Source organism: Lolium rigidum, chromosome 1 (assembly GCF_022539505.1).
Source record: "Lolium rigidum isolate FL_2022 chromosome 1, APGP_CSIRO_Lrig_0.1, whole genome shotgun sequence".
Classification (NCBI taxonomy): domain Eukaryota; kingdom Viridiplantae; phylum Streptophyta; class Magnoliopsida; order Poales; family Poaceae; genus Lolium; species Lolium rigidum.
Genome location: NC_061508.1, coordinates 56043407 through 56056259, shown reverse-complemented (window position 1 = coordinate 56056259; position 12853 = coordinate 56043407). Strand labels below are relative to the sequence as shown.

Here is a 12853-nt window from a genome sequence, read left to right as displayed (position 1 = left end):
GACCACTTGGAGTGGCTTAAATAGAAAAATGCAGCCCAAATAGGAAATTTAGAGTGTTTACAGCCTAAATGCACTATCTCCATTTTTCACTATATTTAGCGGACTCATAGTGTGTATATCCTAACATGTTTTTTGCTTGGAACTTCTGAAGTTATGAAACAAACTAAAACAAAAATAATTTTTTCTGCTGGTACACTTTAGTAGGCTAGCAAAGCGGCACCTCTCCCCCTGCGCGGGCTTCCGCTTGCAACCCTACACTTCAGCCACACTATGACTATGAGCTAACAAGTTCAAAAACAGTTTTAAGCATTGCAAAACCACCCTAACACCCGTTTAATAAAAGGAAACAACAAATGTATCCTTGAAAAAAAATTCAGTAATCCCTCTCGAAGCCCCAGGCTTAAGATAATCCAAAAAGCTCCTTACGCGCGATTTAAGAGCGAGACAGCCGCAACTGCTAAATGCGAGGAGACGACGCCCACACACAACACAACACAACACAACACGCCGCACAGTGACGGAGCAAGGCCGGAGCTAAAGCTTAGGGTTTCCCCGATCCGGCGCGCGGTAGAGCTCGCCGCGCGCGCGGGAGGGAGCTCGCCGGGCGCGCGCGTGCGAGGGCTTCCCGACGCGGACCTGCACGCTGGGGCGGGGCGCCGGGGCTCAGATCTGAGATGGCCGACGGCGGCGAGGAGGGGAATGCGGCGCCGCCCAGGCGGCGGAGGGGCCCGATGCGGGCCAGCCTCGACGCCGACGAGCTCATGGCGCTCATGCACGGCTCGGATCCCGTCAGGGTCGAGCTCACCCGCCTCGAGAACGAGCTCAGGGGTGAGCTCATCTGCTCCCGCGCCGCGATTCGCTCTACTGTTTCGGTAGGGTCCTGGTGTGGGGGAAATGTTTGATTTTTTGTCGCTGACACAGACAAGGAGAGGGAGCTCGGGGATGCGCACACGGAGATACGGGCGCTGCGGCTGTCGGAGAGGGCGCGCGAGAAGGCCGTCGAGGAGGTAACTGCCGATTTCTCTTGAGATTTTCTGACCAGCGTGTCTGCTATTTTTATCAGTTGCCGTTTCTTCTGTATTCAGGCTCCAAGTGATGTTATTATTGTACAGCAAGTGCCGAATTTAGTTAGTCTAGTAGAATGACCACTTCTGCACGCTAGTTTGCTGAGTTGAGGGTTGGCTAGGGTCATGTGCTGTGGTGCTGAGGTTAAAAACCTGGTCTTGTATATATTTTGTCACATCATCAGTTAGCATTTAGTTAGTGTTTTTATGACCGCATAACATTTTATCCTGCTGTCATGAGATAGGCCACCTATTTCTTGTGTTTGTTTTGTCATTGGCATATTACTTTCTTGTCTTCTGGATGTCATTACTTACTAGATCCCTCTATCTTTTTGGAATCGCTGTTTCAATTTTTTTTTCTTGCTTAGTTAATTGGATCATCCTGCGTGGTATCATCAGTCCTGATTACTCTTCACAGGAGCAACCCCGAGATATAAAATCCTGTATGCCTTGGCATTAATTAGTTGGATTGAGCCTGCATGTACGATGAATCAGCTTTTTCTTTTCCTTTTAAAACCAACAAGGCTCTTGTTATTACCAAACACTTGACATTGTCATGCTTGGGTTTAGATGTATGTAGCTTGCATCTGCTACTGCTGTTATGTATCCATAATTTTATCAGCCCCAAGAGTTGATTGGTCCTTACGAATTAGGTCCTTAAGCTGCACCTGGATACTGCTCTTTTCTTTAACTCCGGTGTTTTGATATGTCCCATCGCCTGTACTGGCTGAAGACTTTATGTAATTGTGCATTTGTATTCTATATCCTGCTTTCATGTCAAAGAACTTTGAGACACAAAGATTAGTTTTTATTTTATTGATCGCATCTTAACTGCACCAATATTCCTTTTGTGTAAATCAGTATCTATGATTGCATACTTTTTAGTGGAATAATGACTTTTAATTCTAAGTTGGTGTGTGAGAACATAATGAAAACACAGGCATAGGCATAATGCGACATGAGTTCTCTTGGGTATATGTGAAGTTTGTTGGTTTGTTTATTGCAATGTATCGGAATTTCGGGCTTGAATTCTGATTAAAAACATATGAATTGAAAAAAAAACTTTGAGGATAACTTGTTGCAGCTCATGCTGTAATGAGTTATGTTTATGTTTCATGAAAGATTGCAAGTTCATACTAAACTGATCTATACTTATTGTATTATTATTAGGAAAAAAATGAGGCAGTCATTACTTATATTTGTTATTAATATGATAGTTGTATTGTGATGACAGCTTACGGATGAGTTGGAGAGGATGGATGAGAAGCTCAAGTTGACAGAATCTCACCTAGATAACAAGGTATTGATTTATGATTTATGTCCACCTTTTGTTGGTGCCCGCCTTTTGATTGTGCTCTATTAATATAGATATCAAAACTTGCAGAATCTAGAAGTCAAGAAGATAAATGATGAGAAAAAGGCTGCAATGGCTGCTCAGTTTGCAGCAGAAGCTACGTTGCGAAGAGTACATGCAGCCCAAAAGGATGATGACATGCCACCAATTGAAGCCATTCTTGCTCCACTTGAAGCAGAGCTAAAGCTATCTCGGCAAGAGGTTATATTTTGTACTCCTATACTTTTGTGTTTGTCCAGAAGAACTTGTGATACTGCCTCCGTCCCCATTTACAGGGTTCACACACATTTCGATGCTTAACTCCAACCATCTATTTGACCAACAACACTTAGGTTATGTGGTACAAAAAGTATGCCATTGAATTTGTATTTGAAAAAGTTTCCAGTGATATCATTTTTGCAAGACATTTCTCATGTATTATTGATCAATTTTATGGTCCATGTTAAATCACTGAAAATGAAGATACCATTTAAATAGGGATGGATGGAGTGTCTCACTAGCAGCCCACAACTATCCTCATCCTCCAATGTGCATAGATGACAAACTTTTAATTTGACTTTGTTTATTTCAGATTGCAAAGCTTCAGGATGATAATAGAGCCTTAGATCGTCTAACAAAACAAAAAGAGGCAGCACTTCTGGAAGCAGAAAGGACTGTGGAAATCGCAATGGCAAAAGCTGCCATGGTTGATGACTTGCAAAACAAGAACCAAGATTTGATGAAGCAAATTGAGATCTGTCATGTATGTGGGTGCATGTAGTGTATTCTTGGGCATTAGTAATATTCCAATGTAGCAATCGAACGGAATTCTGAATTTGTTTACTTCATGCATTGCAGGAAGAAAATAAAATCCTGGACAAGTTGCATCGCCAAAAGGTTGCAGAAGTTGAAAAGCTTAGTCAAACTGTGAGAGAGCTGGAAGAGTCTGTTCTACAAGGTGGTGCAGCTGCGAATGCTGTTAGAGATTACCAGCGCAAAGTGCAGGAGATGAATGTAACAATCTAACCTTGGATTGTTCTTTTGTTATCAAATATTCGCTGGGTCAAATGCTTACTTATGTTAATGATTTTGTCAGGATGAAAGAAAAACACTTGATCGTGAACTTGCTCGTGCAAAAGTTACAGCAAATAGGGTTGCTGTTGTGGTTGCAAATGAGTGGAAAGATTCTAATGACAAAGTGATGCCAGTTAAACAGTGGCTTGAAGAGCGCAGGTTTTTGCAGGTGAGACCAGGGTAGTATTACATGATGCCTTTCCTTCGATGTACATTATGTAAGATGCAGGTGTATGCTTGTTCTTCATAAAGTTAAACGTTTTGCCTGTTTGTTTTTTAATCAAAATCATACTTGGTATCCTGCAATAACCTTTTCTGTGTCTGCAGGGTGAAATGCAACAACTTCGTGATAAGCTTGCTATTGCAGAACGTGCAGCACGGTCTGAAGCTCAACTAAAGGTTCACAAACTCTTCTGGTGTAATTCAGTGTGAGCTAAAACTTGTTAGGTTAGTTGTTTTAGATGAGCTAAATTTGTTTATTCTTCGTAAACCCAGGAAAAATATCAGTTGCGCCTCAAAGTTTTAGAAGATGGACTACGAGGGCCACCAAGTGGCTCTAGTCGACCACCTACTGAAGGAAAGAGTTTCAGCAATGGTCCTTCCCGTCGGTTATCACTTGGTGGAGCCGATAATATTCCTAAATTGTCACCAAATGGCTTATTAACAAGGAGATCACCATCTTTCCATTCAAGATCATCTCTTTCTTCTAGCAGCAGTTTGATCCTAAAACACGCCAAAGGAACTTCAAAGTCATTTGATGGTGGAACGAGGTCACTAGACAGGGGAAAGGTCCATGGAAATGGATCACATTTACTTAATAGATCTACAGATGCTGTCAAAGATCGTGAAGTGGATGAGAGAACTAATGAAAGTGTCAATAGCAATCCGGATGAGAGAAGTAATGAAACCACAAATAGCAACTCAGTCGAAATGGTCTCTGGTTTCCTGTATAATATGTTGCAGAAGGAGGTTGTTTCTTTGAGGAAAGCATGCCACGAGAAAGATCAAAGTCTAAAGGACAAAGATGATGCCATTGAGGTATGCAACTATTTCTTTATCTATATGCAATTTGTGTGGGACATGAAACCTGGCATTATAAAGCATTATCTCCTTGTCTTGCAGATGTTAGCAAAGAAAGTTGATACCTTAACCAAAGCAATGGAAGTGGAGGCTAAAAAGATGAGGCGAGAGGTTGCTGCCATGGAGAAAGAAGTTGCAGCTATGCGTGTTGATAAGGACCAAGAAATGAAAGCCAGGCGGCTTGGTAATTCGAAAGGGTCTGGGAGTTCTCAGCTGCTCCCCGGAAGGTAAATCTTCACATATTCTGAAAAGTTTTCAAATAACGTATTAATGTATTATGATTGAAATAGTGCAAATGATTTTCTTGGGATAACGATTTTCCATACTTTAGAACAATTAATTACATGACATTAGTACTGTTTCTGTTTAATTTATCCGTTAGCCAGTTTAGTTTTATTATGGTGCACCTGTACTGTGTCCAGATTTGGTTTTAGTAATTAGTTCTGTTGCAATGTCATGCGAATAAAAAATGTGTTACATTGAGGTGTAAAACACTACATCGTTAAATAAATCTTAGAATTGTTTTATCACTTTGTAATTTTTGTACTGGAGAAACCTATGATCTCAACTACTGGTGAAGTTGAAAACAAGAATGTTTGGGTAGACATGGTCTTTCTTTTGTACCGCTGCAAAGCATTTGCTGGCACCCAATCTGCAGTAGTTCTCTAAGGAGACATTATCTTACAACTCTTCCTGAATTATATCTTCATATAGTTTCTTCCTCTAAATCACCGTGAATTTTGTTCCTTGTGTGCAGAAGCGCAGCACGAAGTGGGTTGACACGCAACTTCCAATGACGGCGGCACTAACTTGAGGCGGCACGATCCCATATTTCACTCTGTATTTGTTTGGTTGAGTTACCTATTAGTTTTGTGGTTGAGATCATAGCACAGATGACCCTGTGATATCTTAGTCGGGGAAAGGGTAGGCTTGGATCTGACATGATTGCTGCTCTGCCGTAGTGGAGGTGGCCCTGAGGCGAGGTCTAACCCCCTACGGCTCGCCCTCGTTTTGTCGATGTTCCTGATGCTTTTGTATAGGCTGGGCGGTCTCTACGTCCTCTCCCATCTGTAATGTAGCTAGAGTGTTTGTTTGGTTCTGCTCCTGCATCCCTTTGCCCAGGTTGTGAATATTTTTATTCTCACATGATTATTGGCTATGCTATATTTTCCATGTGTTTGGGGCCAGAATTCCATTACAGTACTTATCTTTCTTTTACATATCTGCCTGATAAAAAAAAGTTAGGACTGATTTACAGTACATCTTGACAGAGATTGGCAACACTGCTGTGCTGATTGAATTTATGCGGGTCTGATTCCCTCCATAAAATGAATCGAAAGAATGCATTATAAGAAGCCTAACATTATAGCTGGTTTATATGTACTCCCTCTGCTCTCTTTTAATTTACTTGGATTTAGTACAACTTTTTACTAAATTTGAGTTAATTAAAAAGGACCGAGGGTGGGGGGGGGGGGGGGGGGCGTTATATCTTTGAAGCTGAACACTGTACAATTCTGGGAGCACCTTGTCAAGAAACTGGAGCCAGCAGTGAGAACTTGACATGCAGTGAGATCTTCCCCTTGTCAACAACAAGCTTTGCACCTGTGGCCAGCCAGTACCCAGGGGCGTCCTGTGGCCCCATGGTGATCTGAGATGTATCCACAAACTTGAGCAGCTTCTGGTCCCCAACTGGCACTGGCGGTCCTCGGGCAAACACCCCGGAGTCAATGCCAAATCTTGCTGCTTCCTGCCGATCTTGCCGATCTTTCTCAGCAGCAGCTGAAGATGTTGCGAAGGACTTCGACAGAAAGCTCGTCCCTTTACCTGGAAGACTCGCTGTGCTGTGCTCCCATTTGGACTGCACCACCGTGTACCCTAGCAGCTCGGTGTAGAGGAGACTGAGGTGCAGAACGTTGGTTGAATCATGGGCCTTGACGTGCAGCTGCGCACCGGATATGATGTACGCGGACCGTCGGTGCCCGCTGCACCAACGTGGATCGTACTTCACTGGCGTGGTGCAGACATGGGCGAACATCCTCCGCTGCACTGGCTCATAGTACCGTTCATCGGAGATCGCCTCAGATCCTCGCCATCTCGGTGCCTGGTCTGGTCGTGCATTGATGAATGTTGGGGTGCTTGCCAGATGTTGCAGGTGGAGGCCTAACCTGACCATGATTTGAGGATGTTAACATTCTAAATGCAGTTATATTTTCAGCCAACATTTGGACTGACGACTGGAACATATTGCAGACAGAATGTCACCCCAAATGCGAATACCGCAGCTAACCTGTTGTTTTTCTTGCCCTCCAGGTGCAGTCTCATCCCAGTGACCGGCAAGTTTGGAACAATAACCTGCATTTAGTTGATGTAAAATTGTTGAGTGTTTATTGCTATCGGATTGCAGATGGATTTAAACAGAGAGAAAGGATTTCTTGCCTGGTTTGAGCTGACATGGAGCTTTGAGCCCACAAGACTGAAGTTCAAGGCTTGGCTAGCGCCTAGGCGGTTCGAACAAAAACCGAGAGGTAGCTCACTGAGCACGGGCGCCCACGACCTGTGGTGCTGAAACTCAAGGAAGTACCTCAAGTCTGCTACTGGAGGTTTGTCTGTTAAAACATCAGTGGCATAGATTAGCACTTCTAGTTATTCCAAGGGCATTAACACTACTGCATGTAGGGCTGTGCACAAAAATAAGTAAATAAGTCTGTACAACAAATGTAGAACTTTTGAAGTACAGTAGATGATATCTCCCTTGTTGGCTTTTACTTCCAAATCTAATACGCCAATTGCCAATTGATGGCAAGGATGGACATAAAGAACAAAATATACAGGAAAAGTGTTGGGTCATGTTGATATACAGTTAGTTTTCATTATTCGTGCTTATCATTCATCTTGAAGACATGGCTAAAAGTGTGCTCGATTATTCGATAAATGGTTCTTACATCTCAGGTAGACGTTTATGGCATGAGAGAGGAAACCCAATCCCACCACTCCCCTGAGAAGGGATGTCAGGGGCACAAGCCTGAAGTTGATCGCATCCGGCTTTGCTGGCAACGTGAGCAGCCACTCGGCGTGGCTCCTCGCAGCGACATCCCCTCCCCTCTTGGAGTGTATCACTGTCACACCCTGCATGAGTTGAAAGTTGGCAAAGATCCCTAAATGACTTGCTCCATAATTCTTTATAAGTTTGAGCTTAGAAGAGTACTAGTAGTACCTCTTTGCATGCGACTTGAGTTGTCATTCCTTCAAGTCTCTGATGTGATTGTTGGGCATCAAATACGTTGAAGGCCTCAGGGACCTGTTGCAATCAGAATCATGGAGTTTGTTTTAGAACATTTCAGGTGATCATTCTCAATTTCAGTTTGCAACGGTCCTAAGTGAACAAAATTCCCTGACCTTAATCTTGTGGTCCCTGGACTTGAAGTGTGAAGGGCGCAGAGTGCATGTCCCAGTGAAGAGCTGGTCACCAAGCTTTTCTAGATGCTCCTTGATCTCCGACTCCGGTAGCAGCGACGACTTCTCCTGTTTGACGTAGACCACATCTTGGCCGCCCATGCTTACCCCCACCACGACGTGAGTCCCGTACTTCTCGATGAAACTGCATAGCTCACAGAGAGTGAGATGAACCTTCCGACGGTAGTATTGTGTAGATCTTCAGTTCAGAACTGGAAATTTACATCTTGAGTACCAAGTACAACAGACCATCTGATCAGCGTGCTTTCATTAGTACGTGACTTAATGGTGACATTGACATATTAGGATTCAGACTACTATTATTAAGCTCAACAAAGATGGTAAAGAATATGTGCAGTACTTCTGTAGTTATTCTACTTCTAGAGTCTAGACCGTGAACAAGTCAAGTCCTGCACTAATTTTCCACCATGCATACGATTTTTCACACCACATGGGCACATGGCAAAGTGTGGTGGACGATCTTGCACTCGCCGCTTGGACGAGGTCTCACCATCATCATATTCGTGGTTGGTTTCTGACGGTCAACGAGTTGTCATCATGAAATGTAACGTACCTTGCTATTGCTGGGGGGTCCCAGCTGTCCGGCACGTCGGCGATGACATGGTCGGCGATGGCGAGGGGCTGGCAGTCGAGGCGGAGGTCGAGGAGGGAGATGAAATATCCGTCGAGCGCAAGGCACTTGGTGCTGGAGGCGTCCTGAGCCCATGAGCCGCCGTCCAGTCCGAAGGATGCGTTGAACAGCCCCGAAGGGATCTTCCCCGGCACCGAGCTCCGGTGGTTGAACAGCTCAGTCATCTGCCATTAACGCGGTCAAGATTCCAAAAGTCTTGATTTGTTTACCTTTGTCATAATTCATTTATCAATCGTGTTAATTCTTGGTTCTGTGATTACTGGATAGCTTTCTGCTTTGCTTAAAGAAGTTTTCTGCTAGGAGGATTCTCATCTTCGCTAGATATTGTTCTACTGGTTGTTGTATCAGAAATTTATTTTTGCCAGGGTTGACTGAAATTGTTAGGAGATAAGGTTAGTAAGATGAATATTTCTGCTAGTTAAATTTTAGTATTTTTTTGGCAAATCTAGCAGGTAAACATACAAGCTCAGATGTGGTTGCAGCTTGAACCATTTGAGCCAGAATTCCTACTCCCCAAACTCAAAGGCATCTATTGAAAATTAGAGGAAGGTGTGCAAGTAGCCAATCAACGAACCTTGTTGAACTCGAGCACGTCGCTCCTGAGCCTTGTCCGGCCGCCCTTGCTGCACTTGACGTCGGCCGGCACGTCGAGCACCACCCCGACACCCGGCATGGTGACTGTCGCCTTCCCGCCGCTCCTGGCGACGAGGCATCCTCCTGCAGCCTTGCAGTGCCTCAGCCTCAGGTCGCCGGCCATGTCAACTCCCATGCCGAGGGACCTCACCGCCCTCTCCACCGCCGTCGTCTCCCCGCCCCTGCCGCCGATCGTCTCCCTAGGCCTGGCCATTCTTTGTTCCACCATGAACTTGTCAAGAAACTAGAGTATATGTAGGCCAGTAGGTGTTTGAAATGGGTTTGATCAATCGATAAGACTTTCTCAAGACTCAAAACAAATGTGATGTTGTCTCTAGTTCTATCTCTCTTTGTAGCTCGTGCTACCTAGAAACTGTCTAAGACGGCGATGGTTTTGGAGGAGGCAGGCACCAGCAGATCATAATATTGACACTTGGGTTCATAAATCATACTAGTAGTATATATAAAGCCGAAGTAGCACGAGGGCAGGGAGCGATAGGGAGGGTGGCATGGCTGCTGATGTTTTCTTTGTCTTTCAACACGTCTTGAATTGAACACACATTTTCCTGACGTGGTTTTTGAGGACCAATTTGTGCCCCTCCTTTGATGGGCACCGCCAAAGCGTGGAACTCCCCATGCATCCTGCGCGCGGTGATGTGGACGTCACATTTGAACCGATTTTCGGTGACCTCCTGGCGAGACCTGATTCGCTTTGCCACACGAAATTCCCTAGGATGATATTTTTTCGCTCTGTTAAGAAATGAGACTAGCTAGCGAATACACACGGGGAACATGATGAGTTCTGTTCGGGCGTTTCAGACTGCTGATCATCAAATTTCGGATTTGAAAATATTCTGGGGGCATGTAGCAACCCGTTGCCCAGTCTAAGAGCACACACGCGATCCAGAGATTTATATAATTCCCGACGAAGAAAAAATCTTTAGGTAGCAAGAGCTTTGCAGACGACCGATCACGTGAATTGACCCGTCAAATAAATAATAACTGTTCCTAAGGAGACTTCTATTCTTTTTTTTAACAGAAGAGGGGACTTCTACTCAGAGTTGGCTATTGATGCAATGATGATGATACATCATATGAGCATAAGCTTTGGATTAATTGACTTGTTAGTGTTCAAAAGTCTAGTAAAGTAAAGAAAACTCCTATGTGTATCTTTGAATAGTACACTCGTTTGACATGCACACCTATATCTGTTGTCGAGTGTTTCATATTGCCCTTGTCCAATGCGGCCATTGTCCCGCCGCTCCTCCAGCATTGCATATGTAACTCGGATCGGTGTCTACCGACACCATGCTGATCCCCTACCGTCCCACTCCAACCCTCTACTACTGCCCCTTCCCCTCCATGGAAGGTGGTAGCTCAAGAACAACCATGGCCATGGTGGAGCTTCACATTGGAGGTCTCCAAGCCCGGGGAGAAGTGGGCCTAGTGGGAACGGGTCTAGAGTCATCGAATCTAGCGTAGATGGGGCTCGAGCGAGCCGGATGTGCGCGTTGATGCAAAATCGACTGAAGCCACAATGTATGATGGCAAGTAAGTTTTATCATGGATCTTTGTGAAGCTGCATACGTGTGACCAACTTGCTACAAACTCGTATGAATTTTGTTGCCAACGTAAACGCGTGTGCTACAACGATTCTGGGAGCTTGCTACAAGTTTTTTTTTTTTTTGCAAATTTTGGATGTTGCATTTGTATGTTCAAATTGCAAAAATAGATTTATGCTTTTTTGTGCCCAAAGAAACGAGATGTTGCAACGATTTTGGGGTGTTGCTACAAATGTTGCTTTATTATTGCAAATGTTTTTGAGAGTTGCTACAAAAGTTGGTCTCACATGCTCCAAAAGTATTTTGAGTTTTTGTCGTGGATTTTGCTAGGATTAACGTATTTTTCTACAACCAGTTGGTATTTGTTGCATACCAATTTGATTTGCTGCATTGGCATTTCAAATATTTCAATGTTTTTTATAGATTTGACGCCTTCAGAAAAAATATTGTGACAATATATATTGCAGTAGTATATTTTTTTTGTTACAAGGGCGGTTTTTTGGTTGCGAAGTACGAACATTTATATGTGGATTTTTTATTCGATCAGACGGTTGGCGATACAACTGATCTCCCCCCCCCCCACCCGAATTGGCCGCACTATGCCTAGCACTTTCCTTGTTTTTATTTAATTCTATTCCAGGGATTACAACACACACTCCTCGGCTTAGGGCAACTACACATATCTGATAGCTGGGTCCCATAATCAATTAAAGCACCCGCTTGTGAGTGATATTTTCTCCTTGTGTGAAGGTTCACACACTTAGGGCTCATCAATTCACATGATTCTAGAATGCAAGATAAAACAAGCATGATTGCAATGTCATGCCCGCTCCAATCTGATAGGATTTTATCTAGAAATTTTGGGTGTCGTTTCAGAGAACCCGAATTTGTGTTTCAGCCCTACTAATTGTGTTGAAGGTGCTTGACACAAAGCACACTATCATGGTACCACTTGAGATGCTTAATACAACACAACTTATAAGGTACCACTCAAGATGCTTAATACAACAAAAGTTATAAGGTACTCTAGTACTGAGCTAGCCAAGCAAAATGTGATGTAAGACATTACGGTTCACTAGTCTCAGGGCGCTATGTCGGGTATGCTTCGCTCCAGAAAGCTTTTCGTCTGCTCATAAGTACTATATTATAGGGTAACCAACATCTCTCTTTTCATAATTTTGATTTTTTTTTTGGAATTAACGTTAGGCTGACACGTATACATTGGAAGGGTTAGTTTTCCGCTGGTAACTCTTTGTGTGCAGTTTCGGTGCTTCTCTACAATTTTTTTGATCCCATTTGAACAGGCTTAGCATCAATGTTGGTCTCCTATCTATGTACTGTATCTATAGCTGTAGCACCGCTTTATTTCTTTTGTCTCCCCACATGGGCTATCTAGGTTACTCAGGAAGTCCCCAACCGGCCACACGTTTTCAGATAGAGATATATTTTCCTCTCCTTTCTCCGCTCAACATAGGGGATTTGATGTCGAGGACCTCCCCCCACAGTCCCACACCACCACCACCGCCACCGACCTGTTGTCCGCCGACGATGGCGAGGAGGGGCTCCACTCCGGCCTTCACCTCCCGCCCAGCTGCCGCCAGTGGCGTTGGTTTTGCCGGACCGTATATGCACGTGAACATCCCGGACTGCAGTAGGCAGGTCTCCACGGCCACCGATCTGGGGTGTGGTGTCTGCGTCTGCTTCGACTCCTCCAGGCGGCGGTGCTGCGGGATGGCGGTGGCCGTGCGTTGTGAGTCGAGCTGTAGCACGTCGGCAGGACTGGTCAAAGATTTTCTCAAGAGCTAGAGGACAAAGATGAGCGAAGCAGTTCAGCTTTAAACGAAGCTCTGGCGTTAAAGCAGATGATGACGTAAAAGGTACCGGAGGACGTCAGCCTCCCTGATTAAAGAGATACCGGTGACGCCGGTAGCTAAAGAAGCTTTGTAAAGTAGTTTGTCTAGTCAAAGATGCCATTAGGGTTTCTTAGGTTTTCTTCCCCTGT

General features: G+C 44.3%; 2 protein-coding genes across 2 annotated transcripts; one reads left to right on the top strand and one right to left on the bottom strand.

Annotated features, from left to right (window-relative positions):
- Positions 1 to 674: 674 nt before the first annotated feature.
- LOC124685378 (microtubule-associated protein 70-3) lies at positions 675 to 5724 on the top strand. Its single transcript, XM_047219720.1, has 11 exons — positions 675 to 828; positions 922 to 1007; positions 2299 to 2364; positions 2449 to 2619; positions 2990 to 3160; positions 3256 to 3411; positions 3494 to 3640; positions 3799 to 3870; positions 3967 to 4509; positions 4594 to 4778; positions 5309 to 5724. Exons 1-11 carry the CDS (start codon positions 675 to 677, stop codon positions 5346 to 5348), a joined length of 1791 nt encoding a protein of 596 aa, XP_047075676.1. The 3' UTR covers positions 5349 to 5724.
- Positions 5725 to 5841: 117 nt separating this feature from the next.
- On the bottom strand, positions 5842 to 9707 carry LOC124673379 (MACPF domain-containing protein At1g14780-like). The gene is made up of 9 exons (XM_047209469.1): positions 9231 to 9707; positions 8579 to 8820; positions 7948 to 8149; positions 7766 to 7849; positions 7494 to 7677; positions 6988 to 7157; positions 6839 to 6903; positions 6038 to 6716; positions 5842 to 5934 (listed from the first exon to the last, which is right to left on the bottom strand). The coding sequence occupies exons 1-8, from the start codon at positions 9516 to 9518 to the stop codon at positions 6080 to 6082; spliced, it is 1872 nt and encodes a 623-aa protein (XP_047065425.1). The 5' UTR covers positions 9519 to 9707; the 3' UTR covers positions 5842 to 5934; positions 6038 to 6079.
- Positions 9708 to 12853: the final 3146 nt, after the last annotated feature.